General features: G+C 35.7%; 2 protein-coding genes across 3 annotated transcripts in view; both read left to right on the top strand.

Annotated features, from left to right (window-relative positions):
* The window catches only part of LOC121735022, a 50,625-nt gene extending 38,464 nt beyond the window's left edge, over positions 1-12,161 (top strand). The window contains exons 5-11 of the mRNA XM_042125692.1: positions 5,641-5,717; positions 6,193-6,291; positions 6,767-6,845; positions 8,722-8,864; positions 9,269-9,425; positions 9,886-10,023; positions 10,389-12,161. Coding sequence (XP_041981626.1) covers positions 5,641-5,717; positions 6,193-6,291; positions 6,767-6,845; positions 8,722-8,864; positions 9,269-9,425; positions 9,886-10,023; positions 10,389-10,586 — 891 coding nt within the window. The 3' untranslated portion in view covers positions 10,587-12,161. The remainder of the gene's footprint in view (positions 1-5,640; positions 5,718-6,192; positions 6,292-6,766; positions 6,846-8,721; positions 8,865-9,268; positions 9,426-9,885; positions 10,024-10,388) is intronic.
* Positions 12,162-15,584: 3,423 nt separating this feature from the next.
* On the top strand, positions 15,585-22,455 carry LOC121739574 (angiotensin-converting enzyme-like). 2 transcript variants are annotated; one of them, XM_042132064.1, is made up of 10 exons: positions 15,585-15,621; positions 16,361-16,704; positions 17,156-17,505; positions 17,869-18,057; positions 18,397-18,503; positions 18,961-19,106; positions 19,928-20,036; positions 20,177-20,712; positions 21,466-21,621; positions 22,287-22,455. In XM_042132064.1, exons 2-10 carry the CDS (start codon positions 16,397-16,399, stop codon positions 22,447-22,449), a joined length of 2,064 nt encoding a protein of 687 aa, XP_041987998.1. In that variant the 5' UTR covers positions 15,585-15,621; positions 16,361-16,396; the 3' UTR covers positions 22,450-22,455. The 2 variants fall into 2 exon arrangements, with proteins under 2 accessions (XP_041987998.1, XP_041987996.1); XM_042132062.1 differs by having other exon boundaries at positions 15,595-15,605.
* Positions 22,456-23,763: the final 1,308 nt, after the last annotated feature.

Here is a 23,763-nt window from a genome sequence, read left to right as displayed (position 1 = left end):
AAATACTGGCCAAAAATCGGGTTTTCGTCAAATCTGGTCATAAAATAATTATTATTATGCTCTGTAATATTATTAATTTGGGCCACATACTTTTGAACACTTGCAGATCACGTCACTGTCGAAATGTTACGTAGTTACTATGGTAAAATACTATGCTAGTTCTTTCATAAATACGAGGTACGAGAATAAGTAAACTAACATTTAACCCAGTGTTATCTAAGGTAATGCCTTGATAATTTGGCTGTAGCGGTATCGATATTTCTCAGCAATGACTAAAGCTAAGATATTAAAGTTCATTGTCAGCTGTATTCATCATGTCTTTGTCTTTGAATTACCCATAGCATAACACGATTGGTCAACTTTTATGACACAGAATAATCAATCAAAAAGACCTCTGTAAAAAAGGAATTCCTATTTTGCCAACAGAGGACAGTTTAAGCTTTCAAAATTTGTACATAATTAAATTGGTTCAAGCATACACTTTAATTTGCCCATAGCTTATATGAAATGTATTTATAGTTTTTAAATTACGCGACAAAAACTATTTTGTCGCTTACGCCCTTTCAATTTTTTGCTGTTCCATTACTTGTTTTCTATGAGAGGCTCTATCTAAAAAATATCCAACACGGTTTTTACTTTAACGCGGCGTCACCTTAAATCCAGACTGGCTCTAGAGAGCTTAACTTAAACTTAACACATATTGTGAAGCAAAACTGTTTGAAACTGTCGATCCGATCAAATAGCTGGAACGTGTGTGTTGCCTCTAATCATTGAATCACACGTAGTCGTTTAGAGCCCACATGGTGTGCTAAGTGCTGCCCACTCCTGCCGTTTATGTCAAAACGCAGAACTACCTTATTCGGAGTCGGTTTAATTGCGAAAGGAATTATGATGAGGTTTCCTAAGAAAACCATTCTGATTCCGCCTACGTATCGAAAGGTCGCTCTGCATACAAATAGTTTCCGCAGATTTCTGCGCATTCGTAAAATAAAGGTCTTCACTGTTAGCAAATAGCAATAGAACAAGCAATGTTATGTTGGCGTAGTGTTACGTAAGAAATATTGCTTAACTTCAAGTTTATTCAAGATTAAAACAGCGCTATTCCCCTAAAGTTTTGGTTTTATTTCTTCTACTATATTTTCTTTCTTTTCTACATAAGAAATTGACAAGATCCATATTCCAGAGAAAAGGGAGAATTTTACATCAGTAAAATACTTTTTTAGTTTACACATGGGGAATAGAGAATGACAAGCTTTGGTACAATAGCATAAAGCCTATTTTGTAGACAATTATATTAAACACACACACACAGTACATACAACCACACAGGTCTGTTATCCAATGATAATGACCTTCATTTTTCCATTCTACCAAGAACCCATGTTTTTATTGAATCTATGATAACTAATAATTAAAAATCTTATCAGCTTGTATTGTTTAGCCATCTTGTTCTCTGATGAGTATAACATTGAGTAGCTTTGATCGCTATGTAAGTGTATATTATTGTGTGGATAAATTATTATGATGTTATCATATTACCATTATATTCAGCAATTATTAAATAATATTATGCAATATTATTATTTAAAATTTTAGAGATTTTATAAAATTTCTTACCCAAAAATTTTGAATTGAATTTATTATATAATTAGACAAGATGACACCCGCAACTCCGTTGCGCCAAAACTCGCTTGTCGCGTGGGAACCGTGATTTTTTCTGGGACAAAAAGTATCCTATGTCCTTTCCCGGGACTCAAAGTATATCCATGCCAAATTTCAGCCAAATCGGTTCAGCCAAACCGCTGAACCGATTTGGCGTGAAGAGGTAACAGACAGACAGACAGACAGACAGACAGACAGACAGACAGACAGACAGACAGACAGACAGACAGACAGACAGACAGACAGACAGACAGACAGACAGGCAGACAGACGGACAGACAGACAGACACACTTTCGCATTTATAATATTAGTATGGATATTATGTACAATTATTATATCTTTTTCAAACTTAACTCAAACGAAAAAAAATGAGATCAGAATACTGACATTACTTTCAAAAAATCTTGTTTTAATTATTACTGTGCAAAGTTATTATTATGTACCACCCACACCACGTAATATTTATGAAACGGATACAATTCCAGTTTACATTAATTACTATTGAGAATAAAGATTATGGTACAGTTTATTTTACTTTACGGCGAATCCAAAATTAAAGGTTTTGGCAGTCTGTAATTAATACGTACCATCAGATAATTTTATTGTTATCCGCTTGGTCGGTTTATATAAAGGCAATAATAATAATATGCTGGTAGGTAATAACGAATTCAAGCGATTTCGGACATGTAGAGTATATAGTCGTCTATGATCACCCATCTGTGGCATGCGCGATCACGTCGATCTTCGCAATCATAGTCACAATCATGGTGGCATTCTTTGTTATCTTACAGCATACTAATACTAATAGTATAAATGCGAAAGTGTATCCGTTCGTCTGTTACCACTTACCTCTTTACGATTAAACCGATTTTGAATAAATTTGCCAGGGACCCAAAGTATGGAGATACTTTGGGTCCCGGGCAAGGACGTACCTGTAGTGCTAGCACGGCGACCAGCGGAAATGCGAAAGTATGGACAAACTGTGGAAATAAACCTAAGGTGCCGTTCCGATCTTTTTTCGTTCCGAAAAATTCAATTAAAATACCACTTTATGACAGACTATAGTCACAAACTGTGGAGATAAACTTAAGGTGCCGTTCCGATCTTTTTTAGTTCCGAATAATTCAATTAAAAAGCCACTTTATGACAGACTATAGTTCTAAAAATTCAAATAATATCCTACATTATGACATATACTATAGTGTGTCATAAAGTGGCATTTTAATTGAATTTTTCGGAACGAAAAAAGATCGGAACGGCACCTTAGGTTTTTTTCCACAGTTTGTCCATACTTTCGCATTTCCGCTGGTCGCCGTGCTAACACTACTGGATAGTTTTTGTTGCGGAAAAAACTACGTTTTCTTCGCGATCCCGTAAAGAATTTTAATAATAATTCAAATTTTAAGATACATTTCCTCATAGTTAATTCCGACTAATACTTAAACATGAGTGGCCTAGCCAAGTCATTGTTTGTCAAGCGTGTCTCACGACTGTTACAAGATCATTGTGTTGGCGACCCTCGAAGTATTATGAACTGAATCACTTGAAATGACTTCTGTGTAGCTTTCGAGTTTGTACTAGTTTGTATGATACTATTATTGCTAATTTGGACCTAGATAAAGCTATAGTCTTAGTCTTTAGCTGTCGAATTTTGATTCACAAACTTATATTATACATTTCATCGACTTTACTTCTAAGTTCTAAGGCAAATTAATTATGCATACGCACTTTGGGCTTGTTTGGTCACATTTCAAAATCTAGGTCTAAATATATTATGTATTATATAGGTATTATATCTCTACACTAATAAAACCTATTAATTGTAGTAGAATATTTCTGTAATTACGTTGAATTGTAATACTAATGTGGCATTGATTAGAAACAAACAGTATTTTAGCGATTTTAAATTTGTTAAAAGTAACTCACAGTTTTGGTTTAGTCTAATAGCTGCCATACATGCAACGGTCTATCGGAGAGGTCCACCTGTGCAGGTATGCCTGTGCAGGCAGACCGGAATAAGTGTGGGAATTTTTTGTAGACCTGTAGAGTTTTTTAAGCCTGCACAGGCGACCAGCGCAAAATCGAAAATCAATTCTTTCGAGTAACACCTGCGGAGGCATACCTGCACAGATGACTTCTCCGGTAGACCATAGCGTGTATGGCTTACATTAGAATCTCTGTGTTTACAATTTGACGGTAAACACCTAATGACGTGTGCATCAACCTTTATCATCACGCATGTATGTGACAACCTTAACATCCCAAATACGCTGCCCACAACAGTTATGAATGAATCAGTCGTCGTTTTCGGTCAAGTGACCTTTTGCCGGCCTTCGGCGTATAGAAGTGGCATATTAAGACCGCACCTTACTGTACTCGATTAATATTGCAAAACTCGTACATCCATCTAGGCCTTAAAAAATAATATGTATGTCAATCAGCGCCCTTATAAGGATATCCTACAATTTTCTCGTAATGAGAAATCTTGAATTGGTTTTGATTTATAAGTTTAACGAAATTTTGTATTGTCCCTAGGACAGTAATAAGACGAGAGACGCGCGCTTATCCACTATTTGCAACGTCTACATGTCGTACAAATGCTGGTGAACGCGCGCCTCTACATAGATTAGTTAAAATATAATATAATGATCACTTTACTAACATTTATATATTTGTAAAAGGTGAAAATGTATTTAGAAAAGAAATTAAAAAAGTTTTAATGCACTGTTAGCAATTAAGTATACTTATTTAAAATTAAGTAAGTATATTGTTTTTTTTCCCTAGTAATACTTATGTGAAAACTTAGTGGATACTATTGTTTATTTTAAGTTTTTTATGTAATTTCTTTGTATACTTGTTTGTTTTCCTAATAAATAAAATAATTACAAACATACAAGATACGCGCTAAACACATAACCCTCCAGCCTGCATAGCATATGCCAACGAGATATCTCACTCTACATGTTTTCTCGATGTTTGATGGTTTGTCTCTTCATCTCTATTGACCCTAGCATGACAAACATTTTTCTCGCGTAGATCTATCATCGAAATAACACATTTTATAGAGTTTTGTCGAGATAATGTCGAGATTTTGACATTATGAGACGAGTAGTTTTTAATTATCTCGAGACAGAGATACCTCGTTGGCGTATGCTAGGCAGGCTGGCAGTCGGGTAAAAATAAAGAAATGTATAAATGTAGAGCGTTTTAAAGAAATACTTTTTTGAAATACTAGTTTTGCACCGTTAATGCAAATCAGAGATAAATTAAGCCTTGTGATATTATGCTTTTCACAAATGGGAGGAACGAGAGTAAAAACTAATAAGTAATAACTAATAATATAATATTATTTTAACCCTGTGCTAATATTGGAACTATGGGCCAAATACATCATCAAAAAATAACCTCTACTACTTAGCACTACCCTAGTTATAGCTAACTTTTTTAAACCTTAAAACGGTCAAAATTCGTCCACAACCGTCCATAAAAAACAATTAATATCCGATTTAATGCAAAGGGGTCTCACGGTGTGACGTCACGTCCGGGAACGCTCCGGAAGGGGACGCGAGCGCGCGGAATTGTCAATGAGTGTACGCGATTGTACCGACAAGAGTGTAACGCAAAATATTTGGGAAAGTACAATCGTTGAGATAAGTGTTTCAAGGTTTATAAATTTTCTGTCTTCAATACGAGTAGAAACATTTGAAATTTCTCTCTCAAAAAAAATATGTTATGTAAAAGTCTCTCTGATTGTTTTTTTTTCGCCCCTAAAGTACTATAGTAGTATTTAAAGTATTTATATTATGTCTATCTTAATTGGTATAGTGACTATACCAATTAAAATGGACATATAAATACTTTATATTCTGTGAAAGGACATAGGATAATAATCAATTTAGTCAATCCATCTATCGGACAAGATCTAGTCATCTATATTTTGAAGTTAGTTTAATAATTTTCATGTTTTTATGTTTCAGGACGATGGTACGGTGGAGTATTTCAACAACATCATAGTGCAGCCACATCTGCGACTGGTTACCGGACAGGGGAGAGGGTAACTATTGTTTTGTATGTTATTTCTCTCAATCTTAACACTGGTCCATGATGGACAAATATTGGCGATTATGAACCTACGGAGGCCTAATTATTGTGCTGAAATTTCCCCCCACCGACGATATACTTGACGCAGCTGCGCAATCATGGTGTTAAATGACAATAATCGTTATTCATCATGTCCCAACTCCCAACGTGTAGACGTGCCTTTATCTTTTCTATAGAATTATCGCAATACTATGTTTTTCTCTAAACTTAACTTATACTACCTATACAAGCAAATTTCGGCAGTCTTGAAACTGTTAATTGTGATGGTAATTATGCATTACCACCCTATAATATTATGTCAGAAAGTCTTTTTAGTAATATAATTTTTTCAGTATATAAAAACTTTTCCTGTCTCTCTGTCTTTCTCTCTCTCTCTCTATCTTACTCACACACACAAACGCCTAATTGAAGTAAACCACCTGTTCCAGGTACCACGTGCGGTGCCGCTACCGCCGGCGCGACCTGACGCTGTACCACCTGCACAAACCGCATGCCGACAGGCTCACCAGCGGGGACGACTATAACAAGTATAATTATAACTCGTATAACAGCTATACAACATATCCGGCAACTGATGTAGCGAACGTTGTCATGGAGCCTAGCTCTGAAAAATAGTCGCGACTCAGAAGCTGCCCTGTTTGGGCTACAATGTTACTTCGGGTATCAAAAATAGATTTTGGCCGATTCTCATACCTAAAAGGGTCAATTCAGACGGCAACGCAACGCGTAGATGCATTTCTAAATTTTTATTAAATTGACAGACTTTAATCGCGTGAGTCGTCATGCAAGTCTGTTAAATCCACGCGAATTTAAAAATGAATCTACGCGTCGCGTTGCGGTCTGAATTGACCCTAACAAGGTAAGAACACCAGTGAAATTGACCTAGTTCTTTCGGAAGAAAGGAGTTTGCAAAGATAGTTTAAATATTTTTTTAAGTTTTCGACACAAATAATAAAAACTATAACGTCAGTGTTTCATTCAAAATACTGTGGGTGATTCCAGCGACGAATATGACGAGGAGTCGGGGCTGCTGCCGTCTGTCAGCATGAAGATATACAAGGGCGATCCTGAAGATAATGAGGTACTACTCTTTTGCTTTTATGACAGTCAAACTGAAACGAAGCCAGACGAGGCGCGGCCTAAAAGGTGATGTTACTGAAATATCAATAAGCGTGGGAGAGCCATGCTTTGGCACAAATGGGCCGGCTCGACCGGAGAAATACTACGTTCTCACAGAAAACCGGCGTGAAACAGCGCTTGCGCTGGTTTCGCCGAGTGAGTAACTAGTTTACCGGAGGACCAATCCCCTACCCTATTCCCTTCCCTTCCCATCCCTACACTACCCTATTCCCCCTTAAAAGGCCGGCAACGCACCTGCAGCTCTTCTGATGCTGCGAGTGTCCATGGGCGACGGAAGTTGCTTTCCATCCGGTGACCCGTTTGCTCGTTTGCCCCCTTATTTCATAAAAAAGGCTTGATATTTAACTTTTTAATATTGTATTAAGTACTTACTTTTAATTACTGCGAAGTCGCTTATCGCCCAGTCTCGTTTTGGTGTGACAGACTCTAAGCAGTGGTTAGATATTAGATGCTAAAACCAATTAAAACTTATCAGTGATGTAGAGCTCCTCAGAACCAAAAATACTTCCCGTACCTATATAAAAACTTCACACAGATAAATAAAAGCACAAACGGGCATGTTATCTCAAGTTTTAAAACATTCAAAGATACATTTCGTGCCAAGAATAATGGATCAAGGTTGAGAGTTTTAAATCTTTTGTAAACATGTATGGATTGAGAACAACAGGAAAAACAATAAATGCGAGGCCTTGAAAATCACTACTGTGCCTTGTGGGCATAACATGAGGATAATGAATAAAGAATACAATGTGCACTTGACCTTATAAGTACGTGACACATTATATTATTACTTTCAATGCTTTCTTCACAGATGTGACGTCATTGATGTACACCTAACTTTTTAAAGTATTTTTTTTCATATTGGGCTATCATGAGTATACCATTGTAGCTATCATGATTGCAAAAAAAAACCTGATCTATCGCCAGTCGTGTCGGACGTCCATCCCACTGGGTTATGAGAGTTAAGGAATAGAGAGTGCCCTCGTGACTACGCACACACTTGGGCACTGTAAAATTACTCCTGCGTAACAGGCCTGGTTTCAATGAACCGATCACCGTCAACGAAACCTGTGTGGGGGGTAATATTACATTATGTGATTGCAAAGCTTTTTATAACATGTATATTATACATGTTATAAAAAGCTTAGCAATCACTACGTATTTACACGTGGGAGAGCCATGCTTCGGCACAAATGGGCCGGCTCGACCGGAGAAATACCACGCTCTCACAGGAAACCGGCGTGAAACTGCGCTGTGTTTCGCCGAGTGAGTGAGTTTACTGGAGGCCCAATCCCCTACCCTATTCCCTTCCCTACCCTCCCCTATTACCCTATTCCCTCTTAAAAGGCCGGCAACGCACCTGCAGCTCTTCTGATGCTGCGAGTGTCCATGGGCGACGGAAGTTGCTTTCCATCAGGTGACCCGTTTGCTCGTTTGCCCCCTTATTTCATAAAAAAAAACGTCAATCATGGTCAACCACCACCACATGATTGCAATCATGCATTGGTTCAGCATAGCCTATGTAGGTAGTAGCTGCAGCCGAATTTGGGAATTTCGCCTGTCTAATCAAAGACTTCTAGAAGTGTTTGTGTCCAATATGCATAAGAATTATATAGTTCTATGTAATAGTATTTTTTTGTGATTTTTATGGGCAAGCGCTCCAGCGTCACGAGTTTTCAAATACCATAGTGAAAAAAAGGCTTTTGCAGCGCTGCTACTTCACAGTGAACTCTATACACGGGAATCATACACACCCTAAAGTATTATCACGTCATAGTTTTATTTCGATGGTATTAATCTTTCGGCTGAATTTTCAGGTCGCATCAAACGTGCGCATCGGCGACACCCTGACGCTGGTGGTGTCGCTGGAGAAGCAGAGGAACTACGGCCTGCTGGTCTCCGAGTGCTCCGTCAGGGACGGCCTGGGCTGGGCCGAGCAGAGCCTCATTGCTGATGATGGGTAGGTCACCTGTCTCAAAAGGATATAGGGGAAACTACCCTAATTATTAGTAGTAGTTATATTCAAACCTTAGATTTTTTTCAAAAGCTTCAGCTGTAGGAATACAATTTAATTTTAATCTAATTATTAATTAGTGTAATGGAAACCAAATAGTCTAAATAGTTGATACGCTTAAGTCAGTAACGTTCTTGAGTTCTAATTGTATCAGCAATATTTTTTATCCATTCATTAACATACCTAAACAGTTTAGAAATTCTGGCACCCAATCTCTTTTTCTGTGTCCTCTAGATACATGCAAATAGTTCACAAATTCTGGCAACCAATGACTTATTTCTGTTCAAGGTTTCTCCTAGATACATCCTAACAGTTTACACATGACACTCAATCACTTGTTTCATTTCCAGGTGTCCCCTGGACGGCGAGATAATGGGTTTCTTCCAGTACTCCGGCGAGAAGCAGACGGCCAAGGTGTCGTTCCCCGCGCACAAGTTCCCCTACACCGCCTCCGTGTACTACACCTGCGAAGTCAAGCTGTGTGACCTCAACCATCCCACGGATTGCGTAAGTTTGGATTCTGACTTCTGGAAAATTTGCACCTTGAAAACACTGGGAGTGAGAATAAAAAATAATTTACATCTGGTTTTCAGATTTAGCAAAGTAGAATAAAAGCTTTACCAGAAATTAAAGGAAAGCCGTAAAATACCTTGATTTAACCAGATAAAAAGTGACAAAACCGATTTGAAATAAGGCTTACGTGGTTCTTCAACGAATAAGTGACAATATTTTAGATACTAAATAGGTGACATCACTTTTGTGATGTCGCTAGTGCCCAAGCGGCGGCCATTGCTCATTTGGGTAATCTGACTGCTTGTTTCACCAGCCTGTTCAAAAATGACACTCTACAACCCCATGACGTTGTGAGCGCCATTGGTTTTGGTAAGATTTGTAACTAATTTTGCCACAAACTTAATTTCAAACTCTCTCGTCATAATATCCAAACAAAAACCCATACCACTTTCAGGAGCCATGTTCGCACAAGAAGAAGCGCACGCGTCGACAGTCGGACGAGGGCTCTCCCGCTACGGTGGAGGTGTTCTCCGGGCTGTACGTCAACGAGGCCGACTCCATTGACGCGTTAGATGACGTCACCAGTGAAAAGGTACGTAACTTTTGTTTGGAAAAAAAGAAAGTATTTTTTTTTGGTTGATAACACGAACCATCAGAACATGATAATACTTTAGTCAGAATGTAGAACTGTCTGTGTGACTGTAATTTTTTTCTTTATGTTTTCAAGTTTTAATTTATTTTTCCAAGATAACAGATGTCGAAAATCAAATAAATTTGTTATTTGATGCTCAATGTATGCTGACACGACTAAATTAACTAAATAAAAGAAGAAACCTGAAAAATTGACAAAATATCAAGTACTGAATATATTGTTTTCAAGCACGCACCTAAAAATCCTATGAACTCTAAATACGTAATAGCCAGTTTATATCAGTTTATTTCCTTTTTCATTTACAGAAAGAAGACGAAATTTGTATATCACAGAGGAACTTCGCTATCGGGATATGTATAGCGGGCGTGATTCTCATGATCTGCGTTATCGCGGCCATAGCCTTCATACTCGCCAGGAGAAGAAATCCCAAGACCTATTCTAGGACCGGTAGCTCCCTGTATAGCGGACCCTACACCAACACCGGCTACTCGCATACGAGCTAAATTCGAAATTCAAAATTTTGTGTTGCCAATCGAATTTAAAATTTTATTTTTTTTAATTTACTTTGATGAAGGATTAGGCTTTTTGAATGCAATATTTTTAATTGAATTCCATATACTGCCATCAGACTCTCTTGCTGTCGTGTGCTAGTTATTGACAATACTAAATTATTTAACAAACTTAATGTTCAGAAATAGTAGTGGTGATAACATTTTAAATGGTTTCTTTCTTATTTAGTGTTGCCGTATATAAAAGGCTGTTCTGGCGAAAGCCACAATAAAATTGTATTTATAAGTAGTCATAGTTGTGGTTTCTCACAACGATTGAGTCAAACTAGTTAAGTTATACCAATATTTTATCATAGCATATATTTTTCTACAATTAAGCGTAAGACATTCGACTATTGTTCACAATTTTGCCACGTTCAGTGATTTTTTTCTTTTTTGTTGTGGCAGCACAGTAGTTGAAGGTATTTATAATCGACAGTTATAATATGTGATATTCCGTCCATAATCCGTCCTCATAGGCTAAGTAAACGGTTGCCTTGCATTACGTATCGAATTTAGTGTGTATAAATTATTTAGCCTAGTTAGCCTAGCTTCTATGTTCGAGAAAAGGCCTAAAAACTAGCAATATTTTTGTATGTAAATAAAGGTTGTGCTGTTGAAAAAATGATGATGATGAAATCATACGCTTTTTCGGTTTAAATTAATATTTCTAACATATATTTTACTGTCATTAACTACTTATATTTTGATAAACATTTTTCGAAGTGATAGTATATTTCTTAGGTAAACCTAACCTAAGTCCTATGTTTGCTAGGTCTTTTCTATTTACTAAAGGTGGCGGGAGAATTCATTTTATTCAGGGAATAAAAAATAACTGTAAACTCACAAATGTAATGCGAACAGGTATTGTTATGGCAATGTATTTTTTAAACTTTGCTCTAAAGCAATTATATAGGTAATTTATGTATTATGGTTGCCATATTTTATTTAGGGAACTCCATAAATGTAGAGAATTGACAGAATTGTATAGCTAGAAAGAGAGCTAAATAATATTATGTCTATCTTTCTTTTGTATGTGACTTGTATAATCACAAGTCAAGAAAGGAAAGTAAGGTTCAAACATAAGGCCTCTCTTTCTACTGAAAACTTGTTTAAACATAATAGCAACCCTGTATGAACATAATATACATATAAACATGTATTGCATCCCTTTTACTAATAAAGATAAGCAGCTGTCCTTGTCTATCATGTAACTTTTGTAATGTGTGCGACAAAGATCAGAGTAGACCTTTTATAGTTTCGCTGTGTAAATATTTTTATTACTGAGGGGGTTACTTATATATTATTATGGTCTTATACCATCAGATATTGTTTGTCTGTCTGTCCGTTCTCTACATGTATGTATGCTATAGGTGCTATTCTACTAAGCCTCTAAACAACGAACATCGGTGTGAGTTTCATACCTACCCCATTGCGACTTAGTTATAACTTCACTAGTTTAAAATCAATGGGGTTCTGGAACCATATCGTTCATGTAACTTTAACAAATATACTAAATACGAAAATTTATTGGATTTTTATTTCTTTGATACCTTTAACATTTTATAAAATGTTTTAATGTACAATTGTGTCTCTCTGATAAGTTTAAAAATAAGCTAGATCTGTGCGTATTATACAGAGGGTAGGGATATTAAAATTTATAAATTTTACACTGTAATCATAATAATTTTGCTTTTGGTTGGCAAATGTACTTAATTATTATTACTGTCTAAACACAATAATATTATTATGTCTGGGCTGTAACTCTTACCAACAAAAATATTTAATCTATACTATACATAAAAATGAATTTTAAATTTTGTAGCCTCGCTCGGTTCAGGCGGTCTCGAGTTTTAACTCGAGACCGCCTGAAACGATTTGGCATTTTAGTCTTGAAATGCTCGTGGAAATCCAGGGAAACTAAATGTCCCGGCAACATTCGTATATGTAGTAGTATGCAGGTATGTGAATGGTGATGCGACGTGTGAGTAATTTATTTATTTATTTAAATCAGGCTACGTAGGCCCATACAATATATACCTTAAAGACTAACATACATAAAAAATTATATAAACTTAACAACTACACATTATCACGAATTAACGGCGACGTGACGCGTGCTTCATTCCGGAGTCTCCCCCGGAACCTTCGGTAAACCACATCAGTCGGCCAGAATTCCTCCGCTTCAAAGGTCGGGAGAAGATGCATCGGTACTCTCACCACAAAGGAGCTGAAGTTGACGGAAGGAACGGAAGTAATAATTTTGTGTGTGAGATATGTGTCACAGGATTACAAGATATAATTTATATTTAATAAACAGTTTTTATGCTGCATCCGAGTGTTTCACTCATAGATCGAGATAGAGAAAAATGATACATCGGACAGTTTCACTTGTATTCCCTGCTAGGCACCCAGTCTGTAGTCTATACTCATAGATCAGAAATAACATCTCCATTCTCATAACATTTATAATTTGCAGCATTCCCAATCGTAGAGAATTTCACATCTACCAGTACCTATAATATGCGTCAGATGGTATCTCTAATATTAGAATACCTGAGAAACGGAGCGCTATATATGCTCTGTATCCCCCCATATCTTCTCTTGCACATAAGAATATTTGCTAAAACGGCACGTGGGTACGTTTGCTAAAACGTTCAATTTTAATGTAATAATACTATTTAATTATCATCATAATAAATAAGTAATTTATTAACAGGTTTAATGCTGGTCTGTAATATTTATTGTTGTTTTATTTGCTAGTTAGTAGTTCCAGAAAGAAAGTTTATATTATACAAATGTTTTTTATACCAATTCGAATGGAATCTTAACATTTTAATGGTATTATCTCTACGGGCTCATCTGTGGTGCTCTGTTATAAAAAGTTTAATTAGTTTTTTCAGTAGTCATTACGCAGCGTCGAAACGTCTACTAAAAGGAGCTTATTTGAACATATTTTATTAATAAAACAAAATATATTTTTTACTGACAAAAGAAACAAACCTTTTATAAATGTTTACAATCTACATCTTGAACTACCACCAGCTCAAAAACAGGTATAAGTTCTATTTGCCTCTTCAATTATTTAACTAAACCAATATTCAGTAATCAGGTATTCAAAGTGTTAGCCCAGTTTCATCAAAGGCCAAGGCTGGGCCTTATTTAATTAAGGTCTGAAAATCCCTGTTGAAACAATGAGTTATGACAAGCTAGCAGTTCCGACTTTACTTTAATATTATGCTAAAATATGAGTTAAAAATTTCACGCACAAAAATTATTATCACTTAAGGGACCCATGATTAGTATAATCCATACAAATATTATCAATGTGAAGGTGTGCCTGTCTTCATGCATAAGCCGCAGAATCAATTTTGATTACATTTTGTGTGGAGAAAAGATACAAGTGCTTTTACTACGAAAAAAACACCCCCTTTCCGAAAATGGTTCTCCTTAAATAACCATTTTCGACAAAACAGACTTGTTGGCAACATCTAGTATTGTATATTTTAATGGAGGTTTTAATTGGAACTTCCTGCCATAAACTTAAAGAAAATGTTGAAACTTTCACCCCTCACCTTCTCCAGCTCCAGCTTTAGGCGATGATGATGAATATATATTGGCGTAGACGTGATAAATCTGCGTAGATTAAGGGAACTTGATTACGAGCGAAAGAAACGTATTTACAGTATTAAGATGGACTGCTGTTGTCTCCCCCGGGTGTACGTGGCATATTTGTCCGGTAAGGGCTGTGTTCCACTGAATGCTACTATGATTGTTTTCAGTACCTATTAGCTGTTACACGCGACTTCGTCTGCGTCAACAATAAAAAATATGAAGAATTTCTCCTTTTTTCCAAATTTTGCGCTGATTCTCCATTCCTATTCGTCGAAGCAGGATGTCATATAGCGTAGCACATCCATCGTGGGTATCGCAGACACAATAGATTTTCAATTGTTATGCGGCAGCCGGCTGCCGCATGGGGATTGATGGGTTAAACTTTGAAGCCTTCCTTGATAACGTATTTCCAGGATAAAAACATTCTTAAGTTCTTTCCCGGGAATGAAAGTACGTGGTACATACATATTTTTGATAATAAAATAAATAAAAGAAAATAAAAATTGGTATTATTTCTGAATAAATTTGAAAGAAATGTTCTCAGAAAGTCTACATGGTGCCTACCACCAGCTTGGGAACTAATTTCGGCGAGAAGAACCAGCATAAGAAACTCGCACGGGGACACAGCTCTTACCAAAAAAGTGGAAAATAACAATATAATATTATACAAACAAACTTTCACTCTTATAATAATATTAGTGTAACACAATTTTAGTACCTATTTCAAATTTAGGGCGTATGGTATTTAAAGACTAGATATATGACGTCATAAATTTTCAGTCGCCATTTTAAATATTACATTAGGAATATCAAATTATAGCATCCGATATCCAACGTAGGGCCGTCTAAACTCACGCCTACAGGATCCTAGATAACGGAGTTTGTAGGAAAATGGAATCAGTATGAGCATTGCTGTGATTTGGAAAATTTATGATTTATAAAAAATGATTTATAAACTGCTTGAGCAATGAGGAGTTCAATAATAGAAAATAATTCAAATATTGATGCTTTATTCATCATTAATCAATTTTTACTATGATTTCATATTTTCCAGTTCGTACTTTTCAATACCTTATTGAAATTACAAACAAATTACAATCCTTAATGAGGTAAGCAGGACTCACGCAGCTTATTTGGAAAAAATATTTCTTACTTGCAAAGGTTTATTCACAATTTTTTTCCCAAAAGTCATATGACATATCCTACTCTTCAAAGACTTAATAACTGATGTTTCTCACCTACGTCATAATATCCTATCGGAGTATCGCCTACACTGTGCACAATCTTTGTGTCCACCAATAAAACCGTTCAGCGCTCTGCACCGCTTCCAGTCGGTGACGGACGGCGGTGGTATTAGGGGTGAGTAAACGAGCAGGTAGGTCACCTGATAGTCCGAGTGGTATACACGAAGAAACCGCATAACATTTACAATGCTGTATAACATTCGCATTATTTTAATAAAAAACATATTAACCTGTTGTTAGTATTTTTTTGTATTTACTTTATTTATTGCACTTCTGATTTTAATAAATCTGTTGTATATTTTTATTTCTTTTGCAAAAATATTTAGATGATCGCTCATCAAAGTGTTAAATTAACATTTTTAACTGTAACTTTTTCTGGGAAGTTTGTAATATTATTCAAATAAGACAGTCGGTGGGATTTGAACTCCAAGCGTTAATGCCTTATTAACCACTTAGTCTTCGCCACACTTTAATTAACTTGTACAAATCTGGCGTTATCGTTTATCTGGTGTCAGTATATCGGCGGTTTCATTAAAAAGCACTTCCCACTATCTCTGAGTACCCCATTCACTGATAACACTAAATTATATTAATTTCTGTAAACTACCAAATTATGAATACATACTTTGCTGTTTTATACTTGCTTAGAATGACCACAGTAGACATACAGACAAACTGACATAATGTTTTTTGTAAATTATGTTACTATGTCTATTTTACTGAAGAAAGCAACCATTACATGAATGTAATAACATTAATTTTTAACCTGAGGAAATACTAAAAATTATAACTTTCGATCAATGATATTTTTAGTTCTGTATGGTGTCTGAATTTAGAAATGTGTAGGTAACCATTAAAAGTATTTTTCAGATCAATCAAAAAAATGAAACAAGAAAGGAACCAAAAATGATTCGAACTATCATTTTCATACTGCTTTTCAACTTTTCATTATGCAAAAATATCCATGACTTTTTCGATAAAATAAACGAAGATGTAGTTAATTTGAACGCTATAGCAGCAGAAATAGCTTGGAACAGAGGCACAGAATATTCCAGAAGAGAAGCAAAGTATCAATTACAGAATATAATATGGTACAGGAAGACTTGTGCTACGATAGGAAGACTACACCACAACTATCATTTGTTGAATAAAACGCAGGAGCGACAGGCGTATTTATTATGTAGAGGTCCCAAGTTTACTTTTTCTGAAGCCAGGTATACTTTTTTGTATTAGTATAAATAAGTAAAGTTGTTTTCAGTAGTAGTAGTTTTCAGTAGGGGGGTGGGGGGTTGTTTTGACTGTCTGTTTGCTAGATACTACCTATGAAAACTACCTTTCCAATAATAGTGTTTTCAGACGCGTCATGCATAGATAGGGAAAATTTAAGTAACAAGCCTGGGCTCGTTTCTAGTTTATTAATAAAGTGAAATTAATATTATTTGCTCCTTTAATACCTAAGCCGCTACAAAATGAGTTGGCAGATAATCTAGGTTAGCATAATGAATATTATTATTTAAGCCATAAGTCTAGTCTCCTACATTATAAAAGTGTTGTACTACGGATAGTTATTATGCCGAAAAGGGAATGAAAAATGAAAAGAAGGTAACGTAGTACAGCAGGCATATTTATTTAAACAATATATTAATCGTTCTTGATGTTTTGCAGAGGGTTCACGACAGCATACAACGAGCTACAGGAAATATACAGCAACGCAAAAATATGTATACCAGACCCAGTCTCAAATGGTATATCAGTGGAAGAAAGTATATTAAATTTTATATCATCGATCAAGAAATTTGTGGATTCAAAACAAGAGCAAACTTCTGTAAGAGTGGCTGCGAATTTTAACCATGGCTTATGCTTGGTCGGTGATGTGGATTTTGAGAAGATGATGAAGTCCAAAAATGATAAAGTTTTGGAGTGGATCTGGCTGGGCTGGCGGGAAAAATTTCGAACCATGAAGTCTCCGTTTGCAAAATTAGTAGCGATCGAAAATAAAGCTGCAGGAAATAATCGTAAGTTTTGATTTATATAGTGCTATTATCCCTTTAAACTAACTCATGTATTTTAATTCAGTAAGCCCATTTTGGTAATCAGTACAATTATCGTTTTTCATTATCTATATTCTATAGTCTATACCATAGTATGAACAAACACTGTAGAGTACTATTAGCAAATTGGTCCAGTAACTAAGTATCTTTAATATAATAATGTAGGTAATAAATTTCCAAAGAAATTCTAACGACATATTCTCAGCCTTATAATCGACAAACACTTTAATTTTTTCAGTAAATTTTGTCGGCAAAGTATCATAAAAATGTTAAACCATTTCAGTGATCGTGACTGTACATAATATAACATTTTGATTGTAATTTCAGATTACAACAACATTGGTGAGGTGTGGTGGGATGAGGTGGAAGTACCAAATCTTCGTCAATTATCTCGAGAGCTGTATGAAAGTGTGCGGCCACTGTATGAGCTGGTACATGGAGTCGTACGGTACTTCCTGAGGAAGAAGTACGGAGATATAGTGCCAGAAAGGGGACTCATACCTACCCATTTGCTTGGTAAGAAAAGCTAGAGAATACGGGATTTATTGAAATTTTTTGGTTGGCCTAGCAAAGCTACGAACGCGTAGAGGCGCTACGAAATTCATATTTTGCATGGTTTCCAATTAATTCTTCTGTTAATTATTTCAACATTAGCCCGCTCAACTTCATATGACTTTCTAACCTATTTTCTCACAGCACACACCTTCCCTGGACTTTCATGAATACTTCTCGAGTTTTATAATATAAATAAAATAAATAATAAGCTATCCCAGCTTATTATTTATTTTATTTATATTAAAGGATAGCTGATTTTTTAATACTTCTTTGTAAATATTATTTTGTTTATGTTTTTAGGAAGCCTGTGGCCACAAAATTGGGAACCTCTTGCTCAATTCATAATACACGGCATCATAGATTTGGATAGTAGGATCAAGAATTTAAACTGGACTGTTGACTACATGGTAAGCATGTTTATTGTTTAATAATAGTTAGAATATTTTAATATGATGTCGATTATTATAATTTCATAAAATTGATTAAAAGTATGAAATTAAAGGAAGGATCATATTCATTAGTTTTGTTATTCCAAGTACGAGATCTATCGTAGAGCTTAGTTTATTAATTACTGATTTTAACTTTGAAAGAGATGTAACTTATTTAAACTAACCATTACTTGACTTTGGTGATTTATTGTACTATCAGAGAAGTTGATTCCTATGCAGATGGCGGACCTAAGTAATTTGGTCGCGTTACGTCAAACCCATCCGATCGATCACAGCTAATATTGAATTGACATAAGCCGACTATATGACCTAGGTTTGTCAACTGTCTAGGAAATAATAATCAATTTCCTCGATGGTACATAATCAGGTCAATAAAAGGCTTTTTTTTCAAACTGTCGTTGTGTCTGTTGTTTAGATGGAGCGTGCAGAAGATTTTTACGTGTCACTCAGTCTGCCAGCTCTGCCGGACGAATTCTGGCAGAACTCTGTGCTATCCAGACACAATAAGTCCACAAAATGTTTGGGTGCTGCCGCGGATATGTACAACAATGATGATGTGAGGTGGGATTTTAAATTATACGAGCCATGCCCGCGGCTTCGCTCGCGTTAAGAAGTATTATTATATACAAACTTTATTCCCTATTTTAACCCCTTGGGGGTAGAATTGATCAAAATCAAAATCCTTTCTTAGCGGATGCCTACGTCATAACATCTACCTGCATGCCAAATTTCAGCCCGATCGGTCCAGTGGTTTAGGCTGTGCGTTGATAGATCACCATGTCAGTCAGTCACCTTTGAATTTTATATATTACGAGCTTTTGCCCGCGGCTTCGCTCGCGTTAAGAAGTATTATTATATACAAACTTTCATCCCGTATTTTAACCCCTTGGAGATGGAATTGATCAAAATCCTTTCTTAGCGGATGCCTACGTCATAATATCTACCTGCATGCCAAATTTCAGCCCGACCTGTCCAGTGGTTTGGGCTGTACGTTGATATATCACCATGTCAGCCAGTCACCTTTGAGTTTTATATATATAGATATAGAAGATATAGATATAGATTAACTTTAGTGATCGTAGAATTATAGCGAGCCTTATATTATATTTTTAATTTTTTGGGGGACATCAGCCCAGAGAAAGTTTATGTATTTTAAACTAGTTTGGGGCCACCTCCGATCCCATAGTATATCTATAGATATCATAGTACAGCGGTAGCTACGCCTACATTATGTTAAATTTTCTCTTCAATCACTCTATTTATATATTTATATTTAAAATATTATGTAAGAATTACATGTGGCTTCTATAATATTATATTTTATGTTACGTATGGACATTTTACATGAAAAAGCTTAGGTATGAATTTTCAATATTTTTCAGGATTTCCTATTGCTCCGGAACAGACTTTCAAGATTTCCGTGTGCTGCATCACGAACTAGGACATGTTCAGTACTTTATGGCTTACAAACGGCAGCCTGGGATATTTAGGGTAAATACTTTTACTCATATTATTACACCACATATACAAGGTATTTTTACACCAGCTGTTCACTCCTCATCCCCCCATTCTTTAGTATTCTTACGTTACAATATGTTTAAGTTTTTATCAACATTAATATTCTTTTGTAGCAAGCTAACTCTATGCTACACGAAAGCATCGGCGACGCCATTATGTATGGTGTCATGACCCCACAACATCTTAACAGGCTAAGACTGATTAATGATGCAGAGCTTTATAATAAAGAACGAGAAAATGATGACATAAACAGTAATAAAGAAATAAGTGAAAAGAGCTCGATACTAGAAGATAATAAAGAAAAAGGTGACCAAAAAGAAAACGAAGTAACTAAAGATTTTTCTAATCTATACCCAAATATATTTAATAATGATAGTCAAGAGATACAAACAGAAGAAATAGATGATATCGATGTGATGATACTTCTAAAACAGATACTATACAAGTTACCACAGATACCTTACTCGTTTCTTATTGACGAATACAGATGGCGCTACTTTGAGGGTAGTTTGAATGAAGATAAATTGAATAAGGAATTTTGGATGATGGTCAAAGATTTCATGGGAGTAGCACCTCCGGGTGACAGAAACGAGGAATATTTTGATGTTGGGGCTGAGTTGCATGTGGCTGACAATACTCCATTTTCAAGGTACCGATCCATACTTCCATACTAATATTATAAATGCGAAAGTGTGTCTGCCTGTCTGTCTGTCTGTCTATTACCTCTTCACGCCCAAATCACTGAACCGAGTTTGCTGAAATTCCTTTCAGTCCCGGGAAAGGTAATCCCCGAAAGAGGTACGGTGATTGCGCGATAAAAGAAGTTTGGCGCAATGGAGTTGCGGGCGTCATCTAGTATAATAATATAACTCCTATGCAACCTGAGCGTCCGTGGCCTAATGGGTAGACCTTCGGTTCGCACTCCTAGAGAGTGCAGGTTCGAACCCGGGTGAAGGTGTGTACCTATGAGACATTTTCTGATCTCAAGTACATAATACGGACGCTCGTACGGTGAAGGAAAACATCGTGAGGAAACCCGCACATAGTTGGTCCCAGACGTATTGACTAGTTCTTTCCTCTGGACTAGGCCGACTATGATGCGAGAATGCCGTATGCGCTTGGGCAACCATACGGACATTTAAAAATCTTGTCCCAGGCACTACAGTATTTGAGGAGTGGTTACTTCGCTCTGAAAAATACTGTATAAGTCATCCACAACGGATGTAAAGGCCTAGTTTTTTATGCAACCTATTGATAGCAGTAATCAATCAACCCTTAACTATTTTAATAATATTATGATCTTGATCGAAATTCTGGAAGACAATTTCAAGTTCTAAAGTAGGGTTATTTAATAACATGTTTTATTAAACTTTTATAAAATAAATACGAAATGATGTTTTAGGTATTTCCTTAGCAGCTTCATCCAGCATCAGATCTTCGAGAGTCTATGCAAAGCCTCCGTGTTTGGGCGAAACGATCAAAGCTACAAGTTGCCGGCTTCGATACCGCTACACAGATGCGATATTTACGGATCGAAGGTTGCTGGGAAAATGTTAAAGTAAGTTCATTTTCCTTTACAAAATATATGATAGTATCTACGTTCATGCCAATGTTACTAAACATGTTATTTTAAACTTTTTTTTATGAAATAAGGGGGCAAACGAGCAAACGGGTCACCTGATGGAAAGCAACTTTCGTCGCCCATAGATACACGCAACATAAAAAAAGCTGCAGGTACATTGCCAGCCTTTTAAGAGGGAATAGGATTACAGAGTAGGGGAGGTAAGGAAGGGAATAGGGAAGGGAAGGGTAGGGAATTGGGCCTCCGGTAAACTCGGCGAAACACAGCGCAAGCGCTGTTTCACGCCGGTTTTCTATGAGCCCGTGGTATTTCTCCGGTCAAGCCGGCCCATTCGTGCCGAAGCATAGCTCTACCGTGTTTATATCAGACATTGGCATGAGAAACGTTAAGCATGCTAGACTCAGGACATTTTTTTAGATTACAATCTTAAATTATTATCTCTTGGGCTGTCGAATTAAGGCTAATTCAAAGACCCTAGTCAGCACGTTTTCTTTATCACTTATTTATAGAATCGCTGATCTATTAAGAATTTCTTTCGATAAAACATTCTATAAATAAGTGATAAAGAGTTGTGGCTAGGGGCTCTGATTTACGTCAAGATCCACGCGATTTCCCTTCTCAAACTTGTAGTAATATTTCAGAGATCTGATGTCGCGAGGCCATTCCCAACATTGGCAAGAGATATTGAGTGAAACTATAGGAGAAGATGAAATATCTGATTCTTCTCTACAACGCTACTATCGCCCTCTGATTAGCGTTTTGTTAAGACTTGTGAAACAACATCAAATACCTCTTGGCTGGTGAACGGGTCTATATATCTTGATAAACATGTTTTGTATTTAATCAAATATTATTTGCAAAGTTCGTATTACTTTAAATCTTTTCCTTTTATTTTTCCTTATATTTTATAAATTGCATACTAAAAATGGTTATAAAATGATTATTATGAACCCACTTTCGATTTTATGTGAGACTAAAACGCAAATCAAGTTTGAACAACAAGAAAGGTTTTTACAAATGAAATTGCTACATTAATAAATACATTTATTTAACTTAACACAATTAAATAGTGCGTCTTAAATTACTTTTGTTCGATACCTTATATTATTACAGTATTATAACATTAGCTCAACAAACTAATAATTTATTAAAGCGCGTATTTACAATTAAAAATATGGTAATTGTTAACATGTAAACTTATTTAACGACTGAGTATTTACACAGTATTTACAAGCCCAAGCGCTTATTGCAATGCCAGCGAGTATTTCTTGCGAAATTCAAGACTCTATCACAATTTTTCTTCGATAAAATGATACATTCTTAAAGTTAATTAAAAATAACGACTTATTTTAAACGACTTAAATTGTATAACATGTAAGTATAAAAAGTCATTGTACTTAATCTTATTAGAAAATTAGAATTATTTGATAATAAAAAAAAGTTTTAATCTTTAATGGTTTTGTATAGCCAATATCTTTTAAATATTTTTACAGCGTCTGAAAGCGATTAATAAATATTTAATACTTTGTCATTTCGTTAGCGATAATACTATAAGTATTAATTAATGTAAGCGCTGTTTAATAATTTAAAGCATTTTAATTTCCAATCAAACGCTGTATGTTCAAAGCATTTCATAAATTAGTATAATTTATTAAATAAGATTAAATAGTAAATACCTACTCTTTTTCCAGAACTTTAGGTATGCTAAGGTTCAACAAACAGCGATAATAATGGTATATCGCGATAACAGAAATCACAGATCGCGATGAACTGATCTTTTATCGCGAAGAACAGACCCCCTAGTCAAAATGTATTCGCCATGTTTCGATAGCCAAGTTAGATGTCAAACACGTATGAGACTTGAAATAACGCATCGCCAGCACCCTGACACTTAATGTCCTTGCGATGCATTATAACCGACTTCCATTTACGACGCTTTATATATTTATATGTTTGGACTGAATGTATGTAATGAATTCTTTTATATTATATTCCGTAGTCTAATGAATTCGAAACTTTGCATACTTATAAGGAGACAATGACAGTGCAATAATTGTTAAAAAAATTAAATAAAAGCGAGATTTTTAGTTTTTTTAACCATCATCTTATTGTCACCTA

This window comes from Aricia agestis, chromosome 2 (genome assembly GCF_905147365.1).
Source record: "Aricia agestis chromosome 2, ilAriAges1.1, whole genome shotgun sequence".
Classification (NCBI taxonomy): domain Eukaryota; kingdom Metazoa; phylum Arthropoda; class Insecta; order Lepidoptera; family Lycaenidae; genus Aricia; species Aricia agestis.
The sequence above is the reverse complement of the archived record's forward strand: the minus strand, read 5'-3'. Positions and strand labels throughout refer to the sequence as shown.